The sequence below is a fragment of the Xyrauchen texanus genome, chromosome 20, assembly GCF_025860055.1.
Source record: "Xyrauchen texanus isolate HMW12.3.18 chromosome 20, RBS_HiC_50CHRs, whole genome shotgun sequence".
Classification (NCBI taxonomy): domain Eukaryota; kingdom Metazoa; phylum Chordata; class Actinopteri; order Cypriniformes; family Catostomidae; genus Xyrauchen; species Xyrauchen texanus.
The window spans coordinates 23456279-23483621 of record NC_068295.1 but is presented as its reverse complement, the minus strand read 5'-3'; the positions used below and the strand labels follow the sequence as shown (position 1 = coordinate 23483621).

General features: G+C 37.7%; 2 protein-coding genes across 4 annotated transcripts in view; both read left to right on the top strand.

The window, feature by feature from the left end:
• The window catches only part of pik3ap1 (phosphoinositide-3-kinase adaptor protein 1), a 36201-nt gene extending 22652 nt beyond the window's left edge, over positions 1-13549 (top strand). For 2 of the 3 annotated variants that reach the window (XM_052150461.1, XM_052150460.1), the window contains exons 4-17: positions 621-765; positions 1078-1220; positions 1676-1808; positions 2272-2468; positions 2780-2948; positions 3205-3273; positions 3718-3999; positions 4969-5028; positions 5194-5396; positions 5535-5595; positions 6559-6726; positions 7279-7349; positions 8517-8617; positions 11163-13549. In XM_052150461.1, coding sequence (XP_052006421.1) covers positions 621-765; positions 1078-1220; positions 1676-1808; positions 2272-2468; positions 2780-2948; positions 3205-3273; positions 3718-3999; positions 4969-5028; positions 5194-5396; positions 5535-5595; positions 6559-6726; positions 7279-7349; positions 8517-8617; positions 11163-11274 — 1914 coding nt within the window. In that variant the 3' untranslated portion in view covers positions 11275-13549. The remainder of the gene's footprint in view (positions 1-620; positions 766-1077; positions 1221-1675; positions 1809-2271; positions 2469-2779; positions 2949-3204; positions 3274-3717; positions 4000-4968; positions 5029-5193; positions 5397-5534; positions 5596-6558; positions 6727-7278; positions 7350-8516; positions 8618-11162) is intronic. The other variant, XM_052150462.1, reaches the window with a different exon arrangement.
• Positions 13550-14338: 789 nt separating this feature from the next.
• The window catches only part of LOC127660410 (sorbin and SH3 domain-containing protein 1), a 76424-nt gene continuing 63419 nt past the window's right edge, over positions 14339-27343 (top strand). Inside the window, exon 1 of the mRNA XM_052150611.1 lies at positions 14339-14473. The gene's annotated coding sequence lies outside the window, so the exon portion shown is untranslated. The remainder of the gene's footprint in view (positions 14474-27343) is intronic.

The window sequence follows — 27343 nt, the reverse complement described above, 5'->3', positions numbered from 1 at the left end:
TGGCTGGAAGAAGCTTGATTTAGATGATTTACACCACTCATATTTCTATGACATGAGGAAAGAAGAATGTGCCCATGCTGACCTGTTTTGAGTGTAATATTCTTTTCCAGAGCCTTCCAATGTTGTTCCTGTGTATTTTTTACTAATAACTTAAATACACCATGAAGTATTTTGCACTTTTTATTATTTGCTCTTTGATCATATTGGTTTTATGGGAATATATACTTAAATTAAATGCTTAATTTAATTTAATGAAAGATAAGTTGCTTTTATAGGGCAAACAGTGCAGTGACATTTGATGGTTTGGTAAAAATGTGTCAACGCTGTTTTTTTGTTGTTGTTTTTTTTTAATACACACTATCTTCTGTAATATTACGTGGTAAAAATATAAAAAATTTGGAAAATACAAGTAGTTTACACTGACTAATAGCTCTAAACTTTAAACGAGCTCTTGGCTTTAAATGAGCTCTTGGCTCATTGCTTATTCAGCATTTCACTTAAAAGCATTTGCTGAAATTTGTTGAATCAACATAAGTCTATGACTAACTTTAGATTAGCTTGAGTTACTCTACCACAACATTATCTCATGACTTTCCCATCATTTGTCTGTCCCTATATAGACTCGCATGAATATTTACATAATCTTGGTAAAGAAATTCACCGGTGAGGGCAGCATGGAGGTTGAGTTTCACTCTCAGGACTCAACACCTAAACGAATGCCTGGAACTATTATAAACGAGTGTATTATTACTGTACAGTCACCTGGTAAGACAAAACTTTTCCAGAAAGAGGAACTTTTCACGTCAGTTCCTTTAGTTCACTTTTCACATTCAACTGAATTTACATATTGTTTCCTGTTAATGTGGTCATTGACCATAAAAGAAGCATTGTGTTTGAGGTTTTGACAAAATGTAGTTTTCTTGACAACATTTGTTTCTTTTCCAAAGTTTATCTGTGTTGTGTTTTTTTTTCTAAACAACATTTGTTTGTTTTTTGTTTTTTAAAGTTTTTTTCTTTCTAATCAATGTTTTTTGTTTTCTAAAGTTTGTCTGGTATTTTTTGTTTGACTTTATTTAGATATGCCAGCTGGAAATGTATCATTAACTCTTTATAACAATGAAACGGTGATCTGCTCAACGACAGTAAAGTATTACACAGAAATGGAGGAAATTTGCAGATATCTAGAGAAAGCAACTGATCCAATGCAGTTCATGTGTCAGGTAATGATGAAACTGCAAAACAAAAACAACCATACAGAATAGTCTTTCTTGCAATAAAAAAAGGTAATATACTGTAAAATACAAAGTCCCTGTCATAGTGAAGAAATGTAAAAGTTTCTGTGACAGAGTTCTAAGGTTTAAAGGTGGACTGCTATTGAATGACAGATGTATGGTTGACTCAGTAACTCAGTATTGCAAGATTCTTTACATAGTAATTCATTAATTAGTCAATAACAATAAAAGTCATTTGAAAAAGTTACAATGCAGTAAATAAAAAAATTTTTTAACATTTATTTTGTGTAGACATTTTTACAATAATGTTTCCTGTGCACCTTTTAATCCTGTCATAAAGGGATTTATGCTTCAAACTTGCTTTTATAACTTTTATATATATGGATCTTTCTTTCTTTTTTTATTTAACAAAAGATTTTAAATCTGTGATATTCAATTTTCAGGCATTTGATATCACATCAAATGCACCCGAGTCCCTGGATAATTTGCTTACAGACTCTCTCAAAGAACGAATGCCTCTGAATGGATCACAAGTGTTTGGAATTAGTCAAATTGCACAGGAGACAACACCAGCAAGTAAGTGATTTTAATGCACATGTTGTATTTACTTATTATGAAAGTAGATTGGATTACAACACAAAGTTAAGAATATGTTGATCGGTTCTAGCTGGATTTATTTCTTATTCGTCAATAAAGGAATGCTTTTCTTGTGTTTGTCAGATGTCAAAATTATTTGCTTGCAGAGGCTGTTTTGAAAAAACATAGTTTTTTTGGAATGTGAATCAAAATGATCAAAGACTTCACCTTTCAAAATTATTTGGGATTTGGCTTGAAATTTGGAATAATGGAAGATGTCAGAAATTAATTATTAATTATTTTTTGTATTTATGAGTCACAGTAAGAGTCTATTAAGGGTCTAGTGGCTTACCAGAATGGTGGATGGTTAATTATCTCAAAAGCAGGAAACATTTTTTTTTTAATTTTCAAAATAATGGAGGAAAGTGACAAAATCAGTTAACTTATAGTTTTTGCTATTTAGATCACCGTGACATTGAACTCCCAACACTGCTTCACTTCTCGGCAAAGTATGGGTTTAAAAAATTGACATCTTTGTTAATGCGGTGCCCTGGAGCCTTGCAGGCCTACAGTGTGATGAACAAAGATGGAGATTACCCTAACACGCTGGCAGAAAAGAGTAACTTCTCCGATTTAAGGCAGTTTATGGATGAATATGTTGTGAGTTCATTGACTACATGTTTTATGAAGATTTGGCTATAGGTTTTGAGTACATGATAACTTTTGCAACTGATAACATCAATGCATGCAAAATGAATATTCATTGCATGGAATTTTGGTAATGGAAATATAATAATATAATTGTGTTATATAGGCTCTGTTAATAATTTACATTCAATTTATGTGGCAATATTTGTGGATTACTTATTGCTTATAGTAATTTTCTTGGATGCCCTATGTTTCAAGGTGAAAACATAGCAATAATGATAGTTATTTATGCAAAATATATTTTGTTTAATTAAACCAACCAGGAGACAGTGGACTTAGTGAAGGCCCACGTGGAGGAGTCCCAGACCACCCCTGAAAGTGAAGATGTCTATGAAGATATGTTGACAGCTTCCCACAATTTCATCACAGATTATGGGGATAGTGAGGATATTTACGAGTGTATGATGAAACTGGATCCTGATATGGGTTTGTGTATGGCACTCTCATTCAGATCTCTAGTGTATAGTTTTTTTGCCCAGGAACATTGCTGAAGGATATTAAAACATATTATTATTTGGAGGTATAATTGTTGAAGTACCGCCTAATGCTATCACTGAACTGCTAAACTAAACTGCTAACCCAACAATATGTATCAATGAAAATGCTCATGACAAATGGCAGATAAATACATTTAAGATGTTGAGACAAAGTGTAATAAAATATGTATATACAATCCATATTTGTACAGATGAGGACTCAGAAAGTACTTTGGAGGACTCCAACCCTGAAGATACAATGCTGAGAAATTTTTTTAAAGGTACAACAATATTAAACAATGGTCTTGACAGTTGTTTATGTCCGCCAGGCCTCATATCGTCATGTAATTACTTCTATATTTTAATTATTTTGAAACATCTCCCAGAAGGCAATATTCATTATGAAGGCCCACAATATAATCCATATATTTGCATTGTAACAAAGGAAATGGGGAATCAATCAAAATTAGATTAGATTAGACAAATGGCCTAGCTATACTGAACCTTATTCTGCTTTTGTGTAACTTTGAACCTCAGTTTGCTGAGGTTTTTTGGAACTTTGAAGCAGTTGTTTGCTGGTGAATGGTACTCATACAGACTACTGTATGTTATGAACCATTTTTTAGACCTTTTATAGATTGACAAATAATATGACACCATTACTTCTAAATTTAAAAACCAAAGTGACATACTCTTATCCTACTAAGTCTTGAAGTCTCTTTTAGCAAAACCGGAAAAAACTCATATAAAATCCTTGAATCACAATTCAACCAATGGTGGATATCCTGGCATGGATGGCGATGAATACCATGACATGGGCCTTGATCTGGAAACCTATGGTGAAATGGAGGAGGACCCGTATAACACGTGCTGCATTGATAAAATTTATGACACCGTGGAGCCTCCTTTTAGCGTTACTCCTGAAGTTCTCAACCGCCCACCTGCACCAATTCCACGGCCACTCAATCTGCCTGAGCCTGAAGAGAATACAACCTACATTTCCAAAGGTACACTGTAAAAATAATTCTGTTGTTTTAACAAAAAATATTTGGCAGCTGTGGTTGCCAGAATAATTATGTAAAAAATACAGTTAAATGTAAACCACTTTACATAACCTGTACATTTTACAGTTTAAAATGGTTGTAATTTACACGCTGGCACTGTAAAAACAAATTCTGTTAAATTTACAGTAAAAAATAAAATTAACATGCCTTCTTAAACTGTAAAAATCTGTTGTTTACTTTATGAGGTATTTGTTAATCACCGTAGTGACTACAGAAGGGCACATGATGACATGAAGTTCATCAGTAGTGCCTATTCCAGGAGCAATAACCAATAAACATGTAGAGACAGTGCTCAGTGTCACTCACACAAACACCATCATGGTAACACATATGAGATTTAAATAATGCAGTAAACATTAACTAAACTACATCAAATATAACACAGAACACCCCAGTGTAAGTAACTGATATTAAAAACAAGAAGAAACATAACTATTCCCATAACATATAATGAAATGTAATGGGTCATGCAGGGAATTGTGGGAATGACCGATTACTGTTTTTTACTGTAATTTTAACAATAATTTACTGTAAAAAAAGTACATGTACTCCTGTTCTTTTTACCATTAATTATACAGGAAAATTGTTCTTTTTACATTTAAATTATTTAATTTTTACATAATTTTATTGTAAAAACTACTGTATTGACTTAAAATATATTAAAACATTTTACTGTATATTTTACAGTTAATATTTGTTAATCAATTAAAATGTTATTTCTGTAGCATTTTTACACTATTTTGCAGTGTAGAAACCAAAAGTTCATCATGTCAACCACAGTGAAACCATAGTTCAGGCATAGCTGATCTAATTTTCCTCACTAACACTTCAAGTTGTTGACAGTATAAAGCAGTCTCTTTTAAGATTCACAACTGCAATGTTTTTGCTTAATGAATTTTTCATTTTTTACAGTGTTTTGCCCCAAGGAGCCTGTATACTCACTAAGCAAACAGCCAGAAAGAGATTCTTTAGGTATGAAAGTGTTTTGAGCCTAAATGAGATCCATATAGAATGGGAATTTTTTATATATATATATATATGAAATAGATATGGCTTCATTAAATTGAATGTTTGAATAGTAGAATGTGAGACTGAATTGTGACAGTTGAACATAAATGTCCTTCCCCGTTCTTCCAGCACCTGTGCAACTGATGCGAGACATGGACATGAGCAGTCACCATGACCCCTTTGCAGGCATGAAGACCCCTGGACAGAGGCAGCTAATCTCACTGCAGGAGAGGGTCAAGGTGGGTGAGCTTACTGTTGAAGAAGCAGTGGAGGAATTCAAGGCTTGGCAGGTTGATCAAAATAAAAGGTCACACTCCCTCCGTTTTCAACAGGTAAATAAAGCCATTATAATTGTTGAAATAGAAAGCTGTTAAAAAGCTTTATTTTTTTTACTCTTTTTGTGTGGTTCCTTCAGTTCCTGTGACAACAGCAACTTTTAACCTTAAAAATGTATATCTTTATACCTCAAGGACAATTTACAGAAATTAAGAAACAGCATCACTCGGCGCTGTAGAGACAAAGGGACAAGTGGTAAGGAGACTTATGACACTTTTCCCTCACATGGATTTTACCCATATACAGTGGGGTTCAAAAGTATTAGTCCAAATCTGGCATTCAAAATCTTATTTAAAAAAACTGGAAATAAACATTACATTTTAGGGTATTGAAAAAAATGTAAACTGATGTTGTGATGTAATATGAATTAGACATTTTTGCAATTCTGCAAAAAATCCAAATTTCTAGGTCAGTATTCAACTGCGAAAATTTGTGAAATTGACCATGTTAATTCATAAGTCAGATTGAAACACACAAGATGCTCTTTAGAATATTCTGAAATCATGCTGAGATAACATGGATCATCAGGTTTTATGAGGGACATACTGTACCAAAAGGGTTTCACTCAAATTGTTATGTTGATAATATGAATTATACTTTAAAATGTATTAAATCAGAATTGGATTATGGACACCAGCATATACAATATACTTATATGCAGCTAACATGGAGTGCATTATGAAGTACAATAATTTTTCAGTAACAGAATTTGACAGAATTTGGTTACAATTTACAATAAGGTTCCATATGTTTCATTAGTTAACAACATTAGTTAACATGAACTAGCAATGAACAATATTTTACAGCATTTATTCATCTTGGTTAATTTTAGTTACAACATATACTAATACATTTTTTAAATCAAAGATTGCATTAGTTAACATTATATTTAATGCACTATGAACTAACTACAAACAATTGTAGTTTTACAAACTAACATGAACTAAGATAAATAAATGCTGTAAAAATATATTTTTCATAGTTAGTTCATGATATTTAATGCATTAAATAATGTTAATGAATGGAACCTACATTAGTAAAGAATTACCCACAATTATTATAGCAAATCTGACAACAAAACTAATTTTTTTACAGTACATATGACAGAAAACAAGCTCTCTGTTTTTTCATCAGTTTTACATGTGTTTGTACCATTAGAGCTTATGATTACAGCACCAATGCAAACAAACACTCAGTGGGGTCCTCAAGTGAACATGAATTGTTCGGTGTATGAACCAGCACCTCGTTTGGTTACCCAACCCCCTCCTGTTAGTAGACCGCTGCAGAGAGGAACCTGGCCGACAATAAGCACCTCCAGCACTTCAAGTATGTAATAAATAACTTATTCAATGTCATGCAATAATGTTGTTGCAACAATGGTGTAGATACAACAGCCCATTCTTAAGATTTATTTTGGTAGAATTACCAGATATGGGTTTTAGCGGAGACTGGAGATAATTAACATGGCTTTTATGGGGGGCTTTTTGTGAGGGGGGGTGTGGTGCATCTGTAAACTGTCTTAAAACTCAAAGGTATAGTTCACCCAAAAATACTCTCATCATTTACTCACCTTCATATTCTTCCACACCTGTGTGACTTTCTTTCTTCCATGGAACACAAAACGGGATATTACACAGAATGTTAGTCTGCCTAACTTATGTTCACTGAAGAAAGAAAGTCTTGAAAAGTGTTGAAAAGAAAAAAAAAAAAACTCCTTTTGTGTTTTGTATAAGAAAAAAGACTTTAGAAAGACATGATAGTGAGGGAAAAAACTGAATATTTAGTTTTGGGTGTACTATTTTCTTAGTCACAGAACTCTGGATGTTCACAATTGTATGACATTTCAACAATGTAATTCCAAACATTTGACCTGAGTAGGTAGTGGCAGTCACAGATTGAGCATTCAGAGTAATGTCAGCAGCAGCAGTGGGGCAGATGGCGAATGTGAGGTAAACTTATTTTCTTTCATAATTATTCTCAAGCATTTGGATGATTATGATAAATATAAATAAGCTCTATTAACAACCGTGTTGTTCTGAATCAAGGTCCTAAACTATATTGTTATAATACACAAAAACAAATAAAACATATTTCATCTGGTGAAAGTGTACAGATCATGTTAAAGTAGAAAATGAATTCCATGTATTTGCATCAAAATATTTGCAATAAAGAAAAATTTAAGGAGGCCCTATTATGCTTTTTGTGATTTTACCTTTCCTATAGTATGTAATATAGCTGTTTGTGCATGTAAAATGTCTGCAAAGTTACAAAGCACAAAGTCCACGCTAAAGGGAGTTACTCTCTCCCACAGAAAAAATTGCTCCTAAACTGCCTGAAATGCCTGGTTTGCAGTCCAGCCATTACTTCCGTGACATAGCTATGTCACTATGTAACACATTTGCATAATGCCCACCTAAGGGCTACATTGGCCTGCCCTCAAACAAACGTAGTTATAGCCGAGGCCAGGATGAGTTGTATTAGTGTTGTCGCCATGTCGAGAGGATGCTGTTTTCTTCACTGCGAAAGCAAACCTCAATGTTTGGACTTCCAAAGGCAAACGAATTGAAGAATCCATGGTTAAAAATAATTTTTACCACTATACTTCAGCAGTAAAACCACAACCACAAAATAATAAATAACAAAATTGTCGCTCTCAAGAGTCTTTATCAGTGGTGAAGTGAGGAGGTTTACTTATAATTACAAGCTGTAATATGACGGCCGCTATCCACAGTAGTCCAAGGCTAACTTGCTCACTAACTCTCTAAACCCCCGGTAATATCCAACCGGGAATAAGCCTCTATTCTCCATTCATAGCTTAGGCGACAAAAGTTTGGCTACTCCCATTCCAGCAAAAGATGACTAACTTAGATGCACTATGTGTATGGTGAAAATAGGTGCTGCAGCAATGTACAGTATGAGAAAAATTATGTTTTTTGAACATTAAAGCATGAAAACCTGTTCTAGTAGACCCCCGAAAATAAAATGATGAACTTGTAAATGAACATAATATGGGCTCTTTAAAACAACCATATAAGAAATTGCAGTACACACTTATATATTTTGTAAACCTTTACATTTGTTTTTCTATTTAAATGTGTTTACTTGAATGATTTAAGGAGCCTCCAGATATTCCGCTTCCGCCACGGACTCCCCACCCCATTGTGGATACTCCACCAGTTCTCCCTCCTCCCAGAGTCCCACCACGCATAACAGAGCTGTAAGTGTTTAAAATGGCATACAAAATAACTGATAACAACTGTATATGATCAGTAAAGACAGACATGTTTTCTAGTCTTGTTAGGGCAGTACTGTGAAGTGCTCTTGTATCTACTCTTCAAAAATGAATTAATAGCAGGAGCCATGTTGTGAGTCAGTGAGTCTTTAGATGGAAAGTGTTAATAGAGAGATTGTGGCTTAAACTAGTTTTATTTTCGAAAGGTTTCACTGCATGTGATGTACCAGATGACTTGATAAATATTTGTAGGTGAAGCAAAGGTGGTTCAAATATGAAACCCCAGACCTCCCGATGTGACAAATTCAGCATCATTCGCAAAACTTCCAACCACAAACTCAGAGTTTGCTTAACCTAACTTTCCATCAGTAATTGTATCATGCATATCAACATCAAGCTTTAAATCTTGTGAAGAGGTGAGTTTTAGAATGTGCTACATCTTCAAAAACTCTTAATATAAACAAATACCAGAGGATTAATATTGCATGAGACATGGAGAGAAGAAGAACACGTGAACTCAGCTGGTATTTCATGATAAATGCTTAAAGGGATAGTTCACCCAAAAATGAAATCTCAGTCATTGTTTACTCACCCATGTGTTGTTATAACCCCATATGACTTTCTTTCTTTTTCTTTACACAGAAGAAAAAAATACAATGGCAGTTTATGGTGACTACCTCCTCAAGCTTCAAAAGGACAAAAAAGTATAATTCAGAAGACTAATAAATTATTCCATGAGACTCATGATTATTATGAAAGCATGCAATAATGTTTGTTGAGAAACAAACCAAAATCAAATGTACTGTATTATTTAGTGAAACTGTTGACTGACAGTTGTTCTCCTGTGCGCGTTCATGATAGGGCACAAGAGCAACAGTTCACGCAGCTCCCTCAAGACACTGGGGTGTTCAAGCGAAAACTCATTTAGTTTATCTAAAAACAGGTCCGCCACAGCAATAGTGACAACACACCACAACACAGCTGTACAAAAACCATAGAACAAAACTTACCTAACATGTCTGAAGAGTTTGTAGTCAAAGAACAAATCCATTTCTATGCCCAGTCTTATGGAAATCAAACGGAAAAACAGAAGTTACACCATGTCCAAACCTGATTTTCTATTTATAGCATCGATCGCTTGTTTTTTTTATTTTCGACATCGCGCCGGGTAACTCCATCCACTGTTAACTAGCACCAGTCCAAAAACATAACAGTATAATAAAGCCAGTATCTCATGAGCCGGTTAAAAACTGCTTGACTTTAGCAGAGAATGTTAAACCTACCAAATGTTTTTGCGGAGTTTTCACTCCCATCAGGCCTGTCACAAATACTCACCAGTTCAGAATAGAGAATAGATGACATCTCTCTCTTCGATTGAGGACTCCGGTTCAAAAAATAAGGCTAGCATAGAAATGTATCTATTCTGTTCTCTGGTTTTTGTGCAGTTGTGTTGTGTTCTGATGTCACTATCGCTGTGGCGGAACTGTTTTTTTAGATAAACGAGTTTTCGCTTGAATGCCTCATGTTGCGAGGGGGCTGCATGAACTGTTGCTCTCATGCCCTATCATGAACGTGCACAGGAGATCAACGGTCCGTCAACAGTTTCACTAAATAATACAGTACATTTGATTTCAGTTTGTTTCTCACCAAACCTTATTTTTTTCATTCATAACAATCATGAGTCTCATAGAATTATTTATTAGTCTTCTGAATTATGCTTTTGTGTCCTTTTGAAGCTTGAAGATGTAGTCACCATAAACTGCCATTGTGTGACATCACTGAGCACAACATTTTTCACAATTTCTCACTTTGTGTTAAGAGAAAGAAGGTCATATGAAGTTGTAACAACACAGGGGTGAGTAAAAAATTACTGAATTTTAATTTTTAACATTCTATCAATTGTAAGCGATTTTTTTCATGGAAAGGTATGCAAAAAAAAATTGTCTTGCTCCCTGAAAGAAATTAATGAAATAAGTGTCGTGAGGTATCTCACCTGTCACTGTGACAGCACTAGACTCTGTAAACAGCAAACAGAAATGTGTCTGCGAGCCATGGTCTCTGCAACTTTCTGCCTGACAGTCATTTAGCATATTTACATAGTATTGTAGTTGCAGCGAATTATTGAGGCATTGTGCCATTTTAATGCCTTGTTATTCATTACAGTTGTCAGTTGAGGGCGATATTTTGCTGCTGTTGGTTTTGACAGACGAGTCTGCTCGATGGTGGTCTATATAAATCTCATGTGGTTATGTATGAGTGCTGGGTTTTGGAAAAAGGGGGCATGGCTAATCCAACAGCTCAGCTTGTGGAAATTTTTGAATGGCTAAAATTGCTTACAGCACCAAAGAAAGATTTTCAAATTTTAATCTTACATTGTTTTTAAGTATCAGGTTTACAAAAACAAAACAAAAAAATAGGCTGAAAAAGCTGAAATTATCTACAAAATTAAGATTGAATGGAGCTCACTGAGAAAATTAATTGTTCACTAGTTGTCAAGATTTAATAAAAAATTTAAACCGCTGTGTTTTAGGAACCTGGAGAGCACACTAAATGAGCGCTATGTGTCAACTCCTGCCCGTCCTGTTCCTCAGGTGCCTCCTCAAAGTCCCATGCCTCCACCTATACCGAGACGGACGTGGTGATGGTCTACTTCAAAATGGGTGGCTTTCGATCTGCATGACTGTGTAAATTTGGTGTCAAGCCTTTCAAATTGAGATCTTTAAAAGTATCTGCAAGATGGGGCAAAAGACAATGGATCAGTGTCCAGTGCATGTTTTTCAAGGGTTTGAGAAATAAACAAGACAGACTTTCAATAAATCAACCATTATCGATTATATGTGTTAATTTATGAAAAGTCTTCTGCTGAAGGGAATAGGAATGCAGTATGTTTAGGAGTCCTCTGATGTGGTTGCTTGGTTAACAAACAGCTTTTCAGTGTGTGCATTCTGAGTACCATTAGTTATAGCAAACAGCATACTCAAGAACTGAACTACTTTTTTTGCACTCTGTCAAATTACTGTAAGCACTGTGTTGGCTGTGAACAGTGCAGATCAGATTTTTCAAGTTGCTTAGTTTTCTCTGTTTTGAACATATGTATTCCTGAATGCACTTCACTGCTGGCTACAATATATAGTGTATACTGTACATAGGCGTGGGGTGAACGAACTGCAGGGTAATGCTATCCGATTCATAGAAATCGCTAAATAACTGCTCGCCCATTTATGAGATCAATATGCAGTAGCAATTTTGCTTAGTTTATTTCAAAGCTGTAAACCCCTTAACCCTTTCAGGCATAGTGGTCACTACAGTGGACAGCTATTAAAACCTGTTTTCTTGTGTATGCATGGGTTTAGAAGGTCTAGTTGCATATCAGCCACTTCAGTGGACGCTATTGCATCATCCCATACATTGCCACCCTCTGGCCAGCCGTTGTAAGTGCAACAAAATGTTCTCATATCCAAGACGGCTAGCGCAGGAATATCTTGCCAATCCTTCGATAGAAGGAGACCCTCGCAAGTAAATACAATTTGGTAACAAAGTAACTACTAAGAAGTAATACAACTGTAACATTGTTGAAGTATTGCATTTATTTTTGGAGGAAATTACAATTAATAATATGTCCACTAAATTGGACAACATGCAGTGTTGGCTATGTCAACTACAATTCATTCTATTTCTGCGACTGAGTTGTTCTTGAAAATACTTCATCTGCAGTACATTTTGGTCTATAATCAATTGATTTATGTTTTTAGAATGTAACTTGCAGTTTATGTGGCAAAAACAACATTTTGTCCAGATTAGTTCCGTTATGTGAGTAACAGTTAGTGTCTTTTTATTTTGTAGATCTCAAGTGCAGTTCGAGATAGAAAGGCCTACAAGATAGTGGAGCAATTACCATAATTTCCTCCAAAAATAAATGCAATACTTCAAAAAATGTACAATTGTAATACTCCTTAGTAGTTACTTTATGTTACCAAAGAGGGAGTTGAGGATGCAGAATGTGTTTGCATTGTATTGAGCAGTATAAGAAGACACGTTAGTTTTAACAGCATAACATATCATTTTGTTCATTGGTTTACCAGGTTCTTATTTTGTCACATCCCAAACACATGCTGTCCACCTGAGTGGACATATACACAACTCTTTGAAAAATGTGTGTATTTAAACAATGATGTAAAATTTTTATTATATGCCTAAAGATGATTAAAAACAATTGGGAAAAATTCCTGACTAAGGTTGTCATAATTCATGCATGAAAGGGTTAAGAATGTTAATTTACTTTTAAATATATTTGTTTTAAAATGTTTAATTATTTCAGAAATAAACACAGTGACTTATGTTTTAAGATAAATTTGGCCACAGCCACTGATCTAGAGTCAACTTTCCTTCTATGATAGTAACTGAAGTTTGTATATGAGGTGGGGAAACTGATCATAGACTGTTTATAGGTGCAGCTACGAGCAGTGTTATTCAGCAGGGGCAACAATAATTTCAGATCAATTACTTATAAGCATTAAAATGAACATCATGCCTGTGGTCAGACTTGCCAAGCCTCACACATACTCTGCTTATGACTGTATATATTTAAAGCTGAGCACTGTGAATGAAACAAAGCTGAAAATGAAAGGGGTGCATTTAACAGTACAAAATGTGTGAATGCACAGTGTGAAGAAAACGAAGGACTGTGTGTGTGTGTGTGTGTGTGTGTGTGTGTGTGTGTGTGTGTGTGTGTGTGTGTTAGTGTTCACGTTAGTTAAACTATGATGATGATTATACATTTTTCTTTATAACTTGTATTTTGTTCTGCCTTTGCCTGGAGTGGAGAATTGATAAACCTGAAAATAAAATATGAACTGTTTTGAATTTGTGTCATATAACATGCAGGATATTAAACACACGAGTATTAAATAAAGATAATAATAAACACAATCAGCATGTGTGATTTTGTCTACATGGAATTAGGATTTTAATTTTATATATTTATGCATTTGGCAGACACTTTTATCCAAAGCAACTTACAGAGCCCTTATTGCAGGGACAATCCCCCTGGAGCAACCTGGAATTAAGTGCCTTGCTCAAGGACACAATGGTGGTGGCTGTGGGGTTTGAAACAGTGTCCTTCTGATTACCAGATAACCAGTTATGTGCTTAGACCACTACACCACCTTTCTTGATTTTTTCTTGATTTTCACAGCATTGTCATTCATTTAATCGAAGATAAATCCGCAAGGGTGCGTTGGTAATTAGTGACCTCTAGTGGATATTTTTTGGGGAAGTTCGGATATTTTATATAATTACCAGATCCACATCAAGCAAGTTTCATCCTCTGGTTTGACGCAAAGTTTCTTAATATTTGCTAATTACTTAGTCAAAAGTGCTCATATCAATATTAACAATCATAGTATATTAAGGTGATTTCAATACGAAATACGAAAAGTATATTTTTACATTGTTAAAGTAAAGAAATTTGCCTCCTGTAGGCTAATAATAGGAAATATTGAAATAATGAGGTATAGGCTAAATAGATTATTAATAGCTATCATTATTATTGATAATGCTATTGAATTGACTTCATATGTTTGGTGTTGTAAAAGTTTCATGGTAGGCACACATTAGGTTTCATTATTATGCAATGTAAACACGCATGTGCCTCTGCGGAACGCCCCTCTCCACCCGCTCTAGTAAAAGCAGTGTTCGTGGTGTATTGTAATGACAACGCGAAAGACTCCACGCATGGGCTCGCAGCGTGCAGTGACGGTCTCTCAATTGTGCAACGTTCAGCAGCAGCAGCAGCAGTAGCAGCATTATTAATACGGAAACCTGGACTACTTACTTAGCAAGGTATGGCACACTGCGTTCTCGTATTATTTACATAATAATTCACATGACACTCAAATTGAAAGTTTGCGTGGTTACTATGTTATTTGCCCTAGGGCATATTATCCCCAGCGGCCATCCATTGCAGACAAATTTGCAATGCTTTGCAGAAGTGTGTTAGTCTTTCAGTTGAGCACTGGTGTTGTTATTATTATTATTTTATGTAGTGTTATAATTGACATATTATGGGATGTTAGTGGTGAAAATTGCGATTCCTTTTGATATATGTTACGAATCTGCATTCCGCAAGAAAAGAACTGTACATGAATTGCCAGACGAGCTCTGCTCATCTCTACGCTGCACTTGACATCCAAATAAGGAATAGGATTGACTCGATGTGCGGAGCAGGGAATGGACAGTTACACGAGACTTTAGTTCAATCCGCTGCATTTTAGATGGCGTGAAAAATTAAACAGGACACATCAGGTATATTATACAGAAATCAATGGCAAAGTGCAATAGCATGGCTGACTGTGTTTAAAAAAAGAAGAAGAAAAAAAGACGAATTAGGGACTAGAGGTGTAGCCTAAATGTTAGGATGAGTTGGAATGCGGTTTATAGCCTACTGCAGACACAGAATGTGTATACTTGCCAGAATAAACTGTATATCACACAAGCCTCAAACAGTATTAACAAACATTTTAAAATCCCCCAAAATAATGATTTAAATTCAATTTATTTTAAACAAATTTCTAGAACTCTTAATCTGGGTTCAATACAAATCAAGCTCAATCGACAGCATTTGAGGCATAATGTTGATTACCACAAAAATAAAGACTTGCTCATCCGCATCAGTGCAATTGAAACCCTTTCTTTCTTTCTTTTATTTAAAGAAAATATACTATTTCTTCTTCCCTGAATTAATAACAATAAAATCATGCACTTGCTATTTGGATCTTATTTACATGTAAAACGCTCAATTTCACCATTCATTTGCATATGCAAATAATCAAATTTATGTAATTTCACTACAGTAAAAAACTTCTATGAGTAGAAACATGAAGAAAATATGAAAATGTATCATGTATTGAGGCAGTTTGCTGCTATCTTGTGAAACAAGAAAATTGTAGCTTAATGTTTTCATGTTATGACAATAATAACCATTAGATGGCTGCAGTGTTCTATGCAGCCACCTACTGTGTAGTAATTGTACATTTTATCACAAGTTATGTATTTGGATATATATTTAGACATTAGCAAACTATTATATGTCAAAGTTTAGCATTTCTTTTTTCATTGTTTTGAAGTGTCTGTTTTTGCTGTAATGTTACATTATGTTTACAGTCAAACCTGACCATGGTGTTACAAAGAGAAGACATCAACACAGTGCAATTTAAAACAAACAATATAAATCAGCAACAATGTAGAATACACACACAGAAATGAGGGGGTGAGATCATAACATAACACACACACACACACACACACACACACACACACACACACACACACACACACACACACACACACACACACACACACACACACACTAAGACTTGGTTCTTTATTCTGTGTGCTTGCATATTCTGTATTGTGGATGTGTCATGGTCTCACACCCTCATTTCTGTTTGTGTGTGTGTTCTACATTTTATTGTGGCTCATTTATAGATTTTACTTAATACAATTTAAAAAATTGCTGTGTGTCATTTTGTCACCAGATAATTTGTGTGTGTGTGTGGGGGTATGTGCACTGTGACAGATTTTTTCTGCACTGTGACAGATTTATAGATTGTATTTTACAATAAAAAAAAAGGCTCTGTGTTTTAGTATTTCCCATTCATTTCCTATGGTCAGTAAATTCTTAGAGCAAAACGTAAAGGTGTCACATTTATTTACGGCCACTTAGACTTATCGGATCAATTACACATTTTTTGTCTGTGTTCAGATGGTAAGTGGCGGAAAATTCACCAGGTTTTCTACTGCTCAGTAATAAATGGCAAAAGTTATTTTGGTCAAAAATGACCAAACAGTACAGGAAGGTTCAAAAGCAGAAATGTGAAGCTTATAATTTTATTTAAGCACTTACTTATTTGCTTTTTTAAAGAAAAGGAGAGACAGGTCAAAATATTTTTTTTGTGGTAATGAACATTATGCCACAAATGCTATCAATTGAGCTTAACTTGTATTGATATATTCCTTTAAAATAATATTTTCTTAAAAAGAAGAATCTTAACATGAACTGTGTGGCAGATCATGTGGCAGATTTGTCATAACACTGCCACTTTAGCATACAGGGCATGTTTGGGATCAATGGACATGGACATATTTGTATGGTTTCTGCAAGATGTTTAGGGCAAAGAATAGGTTAAATTTGAGGGTAATCTATTTTTATGGTTTGTAAACCAGATCTGTGCAAATATGCAAATGTTTTATTTTTACAGAGGTTGAAAACTCAGCATTACTGTGGGAAGATATCCCAGGGGAGAAGTTAAAATGTGACTAATATTGAAATATAGCACCCATTTGAGAACTTAAATTGCCAACTTTATTTTAGTGAAAGAAAAACATTGTTTAGTGTTTGAGCTGTCTTGTTGTCCTCGTAAAGGAATGCAGGTATTTAAACTTAATATGATGACAGTAAGAACAAAGCAGGGATCTCCTTAAGACAAATAATGATTTTCTTTTGGTATAATTTTGATCATTATTATTCAGTTGTCAAACCCTTTATGTTTTGGACATTGCGGTAATTTTAGGTCTAAAAAGCTAAATGTTTTCCTGCTTTAAAACTGTTTTAGTGGCATTAGATAGTAGATTGATATTGCTGCTACAACTATTGTATTGCATTGTTCATTTTACTCAACAAGTCCCCCCCCCACACACAATCAATAATATGAGCAAACAGAAATACCTTGTCTGTTAATTACTATAATTGTGTCATTTTAATGTAGTTGTAATGCAAGTAAAGCACATTAGCAAGACGATGTTAATGGTACTGTACAAAGAGAGAAATCTCAAACCTTAAAACCTGCACTCTTTTGAAAATGTGTATCTGTGTTTATTGATGTTTTAACTCAACACCTGTGCCTCAGCATTCAAGATGGCGCAGATAATGGCATTTCAGGGTGGAGCTCTATAGCGTTTTTGATACTTTTGTTTTTTTTGTCATGTTTTTTGTCATTCTTTCACAATCAGTTTCATCAGGGATGAATTGCTAAATATTTGGAAGGGAATACCTGATTTTTTGGCAGTGTTTGATTATTTGGACATTTTATTAGACATCTTAGTTGGAGGTGCAGCGATGCTCTACATGCGATCCAAAAGACACACGTGAGGGAAGTGAGCCAGTGTGCGTGTGAAGATTCGTCAATGCAGTTTTAGGACTCCGCTTCTGAGTATTCATCTGGCGAATGTCTGCTAACTCGCCAACATAATAGACGAACTGCTTCTGCTCACTCAAACAAATAAGGACTTTTCTAACTCTGCTGCTCTGTGTTTTACGGAATCCTGGCTGAATGAAGCCATCATCATCATGTCGCGTTTCATCTACCGGGCTTCCAGCGGTTCAGAGCGGATCGCATTGTGGAATCATTGGAGAAAATGAGAGGCGTTGTAATATGCTTTTACATCAACGAAAGTTGGTGTACAAATGTAACAGCGTTGAAGAAGATGTGCTGGCCTTTCTACTTACCACGGGAGTGTCTCTCATTCATTCTGGTGAGTGTTTATATCCTGCCACAAGCATGCAGGAATGCAGCGTTGCAACAGCTGGCTGATCACATCACAGACATGGTGCAACAACACCCGGACTCACTCACAAAGATGCATATTGCTTTATCCCATGTGCAACTTTATGACTCTCTGATCACTGTCTGGTTCATCTTCTCCCGACCTACAAGCAGAAACATAAATCAGCTAAGCATTTTGTAAGGACTTTAAAGAGATGGACTAATGTAGTATAGCTGGAACTACAAGCCTCCTTTGTCCGCACTGACTGGAGTGTTTTTTAATCTGCAGCCACAGGACTGGATGTGCTCAAAGATACTGTGACATCTTATAACAGTTTCTGTGAGGATATTTGCATCCCTTCTTGGATATTTGTATTATTCAATAACAATAAACTATGGTTTACAGGAAAACTCAGACAGCTTTGTCATGCCAAAGAGGATGCTTACAGAAGTGGGGATAAAATATTGTACAACCAGGCCAGAAACACACTGACTTAGAGAATCAGAAAGGCTAAAAGAAGCTACTCTGAAAAGCGGAAAAATCAGTTTTCAAAAAACGATCCTGCATCTGTTTGGAAAGGCCTGAATAGCATCACCAAGTACAAGACACCTGCCCCTCACTCTGTAGAGAGTCAACTAATGGCTGATGAACTGAATGTGTTTTACTGCAGGTTTGAAAAGCCCAGTTTCACACCCCTCCCTCGCTCTGATCTTCACTTCACACACACACCTACATCTCACGGACCCCCCCCCCCTCCTACTACTCAATCTGCTATTATGATCTGTGAGGAGGATGTGTGCCGTGTCTTTTGGAAACAAAAGTCAAGGACAGCTTCAGACCCAGACGGTGTTTCACCTGCCAGTCTGAAAGTCTGTGCTGACCAACTGGCTCTCATTTTCACACATAACTTCAATAGATCACTGGAGCAGTGTGAAGTTCCCTGCTTCTTCAAACACTCCACCATCATTCCGGAAATCACAGACTTAATGACTACAGACCTGTTGCCTTCATGTCTGTGGTTATGAAGTCATTTGAAAGACTGGTTTTGACCTACCTGAAGTACATCACTGGACCCCTGCTGGATCCCCTTCAGTTTGCTCTCAGAGCAAAAGGTCTGTGGATTTTGCTGTCAATATGGGACTACATTATATCCTGCAACACCTCTACACACTTGGGACTTATGCAAGGATCCTATTTGTGGGCTTCAATTCATCCTTCAATACCATCATGCCCGATCTTCTCTCAACCTAACTGACCCAGCTCTCCATGCCCACCCCAATCTGTCGATGAATCATCAGCTTTCTGATAGACAGGCAGCAGCTAGTGAGACTGGATAAACTCACATCTGGTACCCTCACAGTTAGCACTGGTTCTCCTCAGGGATGCATTCTCTCTCCACTGCTCTTCTCCCTATACACAAATGACTGCACTGCAAAGGATCCCACTGTCAAGCTGCTAAAGTTTGCAGATGAAACCACAGTCATTGGCCTTAAACGCAATGGTCACAAGTCTGCATATAGACAGGAGGTTGATCAGCTGGCTGTCTGGTGCAGTCGAAACAACCTTAAGCTGAACAAGCTCAAAAAAGTGGAGATGTTCAGGTTTCTGGTCTCTAACATCACTCAGGACCTGAAGTGGGACTTCCACATAGACTCCATTGTGAAGAAGGCTGCCACAGTTTTACTCAGCTGTCATTGAGTCTGTCCTGTGTACATCTATAATTGACTGGTTTGGTTCAGCCACCAAATCAGACAGAAGGAAACTACAACGGACTCCCCCATAGTGCAATAATGTAAATACCTCATGTACATATGTAAATTCACATATTTAATTCAATAACTGTTCATACCCCTACCTTGCACATACATTACCACCTGCATATGTACATACGCCATTTTGTTATATGTCCTATTATTTGTATGTCTATTTATACTCTTACCTTGTTTTATATTCTGTGTCTCACTGTAATGTTCTGTATGCACTTGTTTCTGTTCAAATGTGTGAACATTTGGCAATAAAACTCATTCTGATTCTCATTCTGATATACAGTGATGTTATCATCTTCCTCTGGTACAGGTGATATATAGTATTTCAGCAAATAGGAAGTGAATTACATTGAATCTTAAGCAGGTGAGACTGCAACATTTGAATGAAGTTCCTGCTGGCATCTTTGGAAGCAATCTCCTTACAAAGATAATGAATAATTTGTGTTGGGTAGTTAATATTTTATAACCCTTGTGTAGAATCATGTTACTGTCTAGTTTGGTGACCAGGCACCCAACAGATTGGTTGTGAAACACTGTTTAAATGAATTGTTTTGAAAATGAATAGACAAACTATAATATTTGTTGCATTTGTGCCCTTCTAGGACCAGTGGATCATCATAGTTTTACAACGTTATGTTTAAGAATAGATCTGTAGGCCCTGATACTTCAGGAGTTTAATGTTGGCCTAAAAGCACTGATATAAATGTGTTTTGCATGTTAGTAAAGTTAGCCAAAGCCTTTCTTCTAGCACAGCAATTATACCCAGGAATTATTTGACTGCTCATAACGGACCATTTTTCCAATTCCCCAAGTGTCATTTGCTAGCACTTCACATTTCACTTCTATTTCAAACACTTAGAAGCCAATATTTAAGCCATTTATTTGCCATTGTATTCTCTTAGGCACGTATTGTATATTGCTCACACCAGTTGGATACACACAGCCAGGAATGGGTTAGAGAACAAGGGCAGGCATACATGTATAACAGCAGCTTGAATAAAGTACTCAGCTCCAAAAAAGTGTTAGTGGACAGAGGAAGAGCTCTGAGTGGGATAACAATTGCAGGCTTACTGACATCCATAGGATTGAGGGATTACCATAATAATAGTATCTCCTATTTTGTTTTACAACAGGTTACACGTTCTCTGGCATAATTATGAGGCCATGTGTTATGTAATCTTTGTCAGATGCCCCCACAGATGAATCTTAATGATTGTAAATAATAAAAAATACTAATCCCCAGCAAATTGTTGCATTTTGTCTAGTGAATCTTTGTGATTTCATATGTGTTTTCAAATACTAACATATTTAAATCATGGCGGTCCAGTAATAGATAAAGTTGTCTTATTGATTTTCCATCAAAAACAGAGCACTTCTTCTGAATTATTTTTTATATTCATTGTAAAAACACATCCACTCCGCAATGATTGAGGAGTCCTTAACAGACCACACCATGTTAATGTTACCCCATGTTGCTTAGCAACCTTCATCTTCTCCCTTACATTCTGTAAAGCCCCATTGGCTGCAGTGTGGTTGGAGAGTTACTTGGAGTGTGTATGAGTCTGTATGTTTTGTTCGTGCTGCAAATTTCAAGGTCTTTAAGCACAAAGCAGCATACTAATGCAAACAAAACGTGAGCAGGCAGTCTATGGTTCAGTTTGTATGATGCTGACAGATTTGACAGATTGTTGATAGGCTGGCATGAGGTTGGTGTTAGGATGATGTTTGCCTGATGAGAATTCATAGTTGGAATGTACATTTAGAGACAAAGTGAAAAAGAAATGGCTGTGTTTAATAGGATTAAAAAAAAAACATTCTGTCATCATTTACTCACTTTCATATTGTTCCAACACATATTACTTTCCTATGTGGAACTTCAAAGGAGATATTAGGCAGAATGTTAATCTTAGTCATCATTCACTTTCATTGCATATGTTTTCCATACAATGAAAGTGAATGGTGATATATAATTTTGAAATATTTAAAGATAACTATGTATAATTATATATTGATAATAATATGTATAATCTTTATATATTGAATTATTGTTATATGAGGGGCTTTCTCAGCAAATATTTGTAAATGTGATTAATCACGATTAATTAATCGGGACACCATGTAATTAATTTGATTACAAATTTTAATCGATTGACAGCCCTAATATATATATATATTTAGTGTTAATAGAGTATTTTTCCTGATCACTGTGAACTATAAACCTTTCAAGAGAGTGTGAGTGTGTGCATGACATTGCCAGGCATTCTTTATAAAGGCTGTGCTGGTGGTATTGCTCAACACCAAGATTTAGGGTACTCCATCATGTTGCCTTGTTGGCCATCATTAGGGAAGCACTCAAAATGTCTGGATTATCACAGAGCTGTTTTTAGGTGTGGTGGAATAGTCAACATCCCCTGACAAAATTATCAGGCACCAGCTACATAACTGAAAGGTCTGAAACAGTTGTCTCTGTCTGCATTCCAAGAGTGAAATCTCCATTGGCTCAAATATTATTGAGGAGTTGTCGGTCAGTAAGATTTCCATAGAGCTAAATGTCTTAATTTATAATGCTTTACACTGTGTTCATAGAGTGTATGCACTGTGTGCATAACATATACAATAGCAACTTATACTCACTGAGCACTTTATTAGGAACCCTATTGTTCTAATAAAGTGCCAGATGTGGTTTTCTGCTGTTGTAGCCAATCCGCCTCAAGGTATGGCATATTGTGCATTCTGAGATGCTAGTTTGCTTACTACAATTGTACAGAGTGGTTATCTGAGTTACCGTAGCCCTTCTGTCAGCGACAGTAAACTCTAGAGACTGTTTTGCATGAAAATCCTAGGAGATGAGCAGTTACAAAAATAATCAAACCAGACCGTCTGGCACCAACAATCATGCCATTAGATTTTTGCATGAATAAGTAGGCGCACAGGTGCTCCTAATAAATTGCTTAATGATTGTATATAGAGTTCTGTACACAGTTATACAAAAGTTAGTTTTCATCCTCTTACGTGATTAGACAAGCGTTCCAAGAGTGCTGATATTCAGTATAACAGCACTGGAACGCTTCACTGTTTGTGTCACTCCACATGTCTGTGTTGGTAGCATTCCAGACAGTCTGTCTTATATTTGGAGACACACAAGTTTGAAAACCCCTCGTACACTCACAACCATGCTGTTGTACTGAATAGCCACATGGCTGTGATAATCTAATCACAACCATGGTCAAATTCAGTACATCACTCTTGCATGCGTGATATTAAATATACAAAAATGGTCAGTATATATAAATGCATATTTCACATACTGATTTGTACAGCTAGGCGCCAAAGTTTAGTTTGCCAAATCTCAATCAGTCAGGTCAATTTTTATTTTTATTCAGTAAAATCAACTTCTGTATGCCTCACATGCTTTGTCAGTTATTCAATATCAAAAGCCCACTGAAATACCTGTCATTACACACTTCTTTATAGCTTAAGTGTGAAACTCATTATCATTGTCCCGTCTGCCCTTCCAGAACATCCATGATGCGCACAAAGGCATTTTGTTTTTGGCTCGAGCTGTGGTTGATGCTGTGCATGCGCTATGCGTCCCTCCCTCTGTCTGTCTGTTGACCTCATCAGCAAATGCTGGGGCCTCTGATGGCCAAGCCAGGATATTTTGACTCATCAATACACAACTGTGAACTTGTCACATCTTCCAGACATATTGGGCTTTTGTGTTCTGTAACGCAATATTTCACTTTTTTATTTTTATTTAAGGGGACATGATCCCTCTTTTTCTATATGATTGTGAAGATCTCTGCAGCTATGCTCCTAGTGTGTTTTTGGCATACTGTGCTAAGTAAATGGTTGTTAATTTCAGTAATTACAATTGGTAGTCTATGCCTAGGATCAGTGTTAATCACAGAAGAAACAAATTATTCATTTTATATTGTAATTAACACACTCACACATTGCCATTTTTAGTCAACAGCTGTCATTATTTTCTCCAGTGATACAGTTAATTAGCCAAATTTAATTAGATTTTTAATTCAATGTCTCTTTCAGCCAATAAATTCTTGTCAGTACAACAAAAGTTCCCTATCTGTCACACACTTGACGTTGTGCCGATGTAGTGACACTAGGGGAGGATCATTGATGCCATAACTATTGCTTACCAAGCTCAGCATGTGCCGCCCCCTGCAAGGCTACAAGCCCATTCTACCAGGAGTGTGGTGGCCTCCTGGGCTCTGACAAGTGGTGCCTCTCTAACAGACATTTGCAGAGCAGCGGGCTGGGCTACACCCAACACCTTTGCAAGATTCTACAATCTCCAGATTGAGCCGGTTTCGTCCTGTGTCTCCCTTGAGTTGAAGATGTGCGTTGTTTATTCCCAGTTGCGTTCACAATTGCGTTCCCTGGTTGACTTCCGCCTAGCCCTGTGGCATGCAAGTTTGCGGAGAAACTCACTGTCGGCTCAGTACTTGTGCTAACTAAGCCCGTACTGGGACAGGTGCTCTGCATGTGCTGGTTCCCTGTAGGTAACACCTTGCGACGTATATTCAGCTGAAAAACTTTCCCTGTTGGTAAATTGTGTCTTCCTTGGGCAGAATCCCCTCTGCCCCAGTCACCATGCTCGTAGAGCCTTCTCCTCGTAGACCCCTAGTGTCACTGCATCGACACAACTTTGAGTGAGTGACAGATAGGGAACATCCTGGTTACTTCCGTAACCTCTGTTCACTGATGGAGGGAACGAGACATTGTGTTCTTCCTGCCACAATGGTGAACTACCCGCTGAAATGACCGGGACCTTATTCTCGGCTCCTCAGCACAAAACCTGAATGAGTGGTTTTGCACGTCCCCTCCTTTATACCCATATGTCCGGGGGAGTGGCATGCAAATACCACTCTGCAATTCCCATTGGCCTTTTATCAAAGATCAGATGTGTCTCAGCTCTCAAGAGCGACCCCTAGTGTCACTACATCGACACAACATCTCGTTTCCTCCATCAGGGAATGGAGGTTACGGAAGTAACCAGGATGATTTCTAGTTCAACAAATTGTTGTCACATGGCAATAACAGTGACAATATTTATTCAAAAAGGTGAGCTCTAAACATCACCACAACAAATTACTTACAGTGAGGACAAAAGAACAACAGTGTAAATAAAGTTAGCAAATAGTAAAAGGATAATCTGCCAGCAATGGGGAAGTTGGTGAAATGAGGTAGATTTTTTTTTGTCTGCTAAAATATTCAAAAATGTCTGAACTACCCCTGATATCTGAAGCTGTAACTACAGTTGAATGCATGTGCACCTTTGTGTGATGCACAGTGCAAGTGGAAGACATGAATAAACATTATCCGTATGAAACAGAGTAGTAATTCCTTTAATATGCTTTTAATAACTATACTATACATTTTTGGGGGCATTAACATTCGCTGCATGGTTGTGATTGTCAGAAATTGAGCACAGCGGGGCTGAATTCGGGGGCATAAAAAATGCTGTGAGCTTGCAAACCTTTAAAGCTGCACTACTGAATTTTGGGCTCCCTCCTGATATCTGTGGTTGAAACCTAAACTTGCAAGTAACATTGACATTTGTTGTGTTTCGGCACTGCTGTTCTGCATGGATGAATCACATGGTTTTACATTGCCTATGATCATTAGGAATATTCACCTGCAGAACTGAAGTCATCATGTTGTGCCATTTTCACTTTGATATCATTGTCACGTACCCCGCTCCTCTGCTTCTCCCCGCTTCGTCGGGCACACACGCACACTCACTCCTTCAAACTCACACACTCACTCCGCGAGCTTACACGCTCGCTTCCCTCCTTCGAGCTCACACACACACTCCGCGAGCTTACACGCTCGCTTCCCTCCATCAAGCTCCCACGCTCACTCCGCGAGCTTAAACGCTCGCTTCCCTCCGTCGAGCTCACGCCCTCACTCCGCGAGCTTACACGCTCACGCCCCTCGATCGAGCTCACTCGCTCACTCCCACACACCCCCCTCTGGCTCTATGCTCGCACCCAATCACGGGATCATTAGTTTCACCTGTACTCGTCCCAATCACCTGTTATTCGTTTCACCTGCACCGCTCGTTTGTTCCCCTATATATATCACAACCCTTTCGTCTCACTCTTGTTGGTTATTGTTTAGTTTACCCCCCCTCGCTTTGCCAGCACTTGTGATCCTCTAGTCCCCCTGTCTTTTCCTCTCGCTAGTCCCGTCTAGTTCATGCTTGTTTCCCGGCTTCGACCTTACGCTCCCGTTTACCACTCTTCTCTGGATTTGCCCTTTTTGTACTGTTGACTGCTTTATCGAATAAAGCAGTTTACTCTGACATTGTGACTGTCTCGTCTTGTGTGTGTGTGAGAATAACCGACCCATACAGAAGACAGTCACAATGTATTCCCCGGTGGATTTTCGCAGCTCACTAGAGCGGATGTTCACGGCACGTTCTGCACGAGGACCTACGGTTGGGAGACATGATCGAGCGCTCACGGCCCAGGGACAGCAGGTACGTGCGATTTTTGATTTATGTCACCCTGTTCTACCTGTGTCTGTCCCTGAGCCCGTTTATGCTCCCAACCCATCCCCGAGCGCCGTAAGCCTTCAACCCCCTGAGAGGTTTGATGGCTCTTCGGATGCTTGCCAAGGGTTGTTTAAGCAGGGCAGCGGTTATAGAACGGTAAACCCTGCCCTTAACTTTATGGACCCAGCGGCCCAACTCTTGGTTTTGCATCAGGGGAGTCAACCCTTGGAGGCTTATGTGGTTGATTTTTGTGCCCTGGCCAACCAGGTGAATTTTGATGAGGTGGCTCTAAAAGACATTTTTCAATTTGGACTGAATGAGCCAGCCTCATCATTCATGCCTGGTGGTCGCTGCTCTCTCAACCTGGCTCAGTTTATTGACCTTGCCCTAATGTACGCTGGTTCCTCGTTTACTGTGGGGGAGGCAGAAACTGAACCAGCGTTCCATACCACGGCTCCCGTCTTGAAGCCTACCACGGCCCCCGTCTTGAAGCCTACCACGGCCCCTGTCTTGAAGCCTTACACGGCCCTAGTCCCGAAGCCTGTCACGGCCCTAGTCCCGAAGCCTGTCTCGGCACTAGCCCCGAAGCCTTACACGGCCCTAGCCCCGAAGCCTTACACGGCCCTAGCCCCGAAGCCTGACACGGCCCTAGCCCCGAAGCCTTACACAGCCCTAGCCCCGAAGCCTTACACGGCCCTAGCCCCGAAGCCTGACACGGCCCCAGTCCCGAGGCCTGTCACGGCCAGCGAGTCAACGCCCATGCCTGCCACGGCCAGAGAGTCAGTGCCCATGCCCGCCACGGCCAACGAGCCAGCGCCCATGCCTGCCACGGCCAACGAGCCAGCGCCCATGCCCGCCACGGTCGGCGAGCCAGCGCCTGTT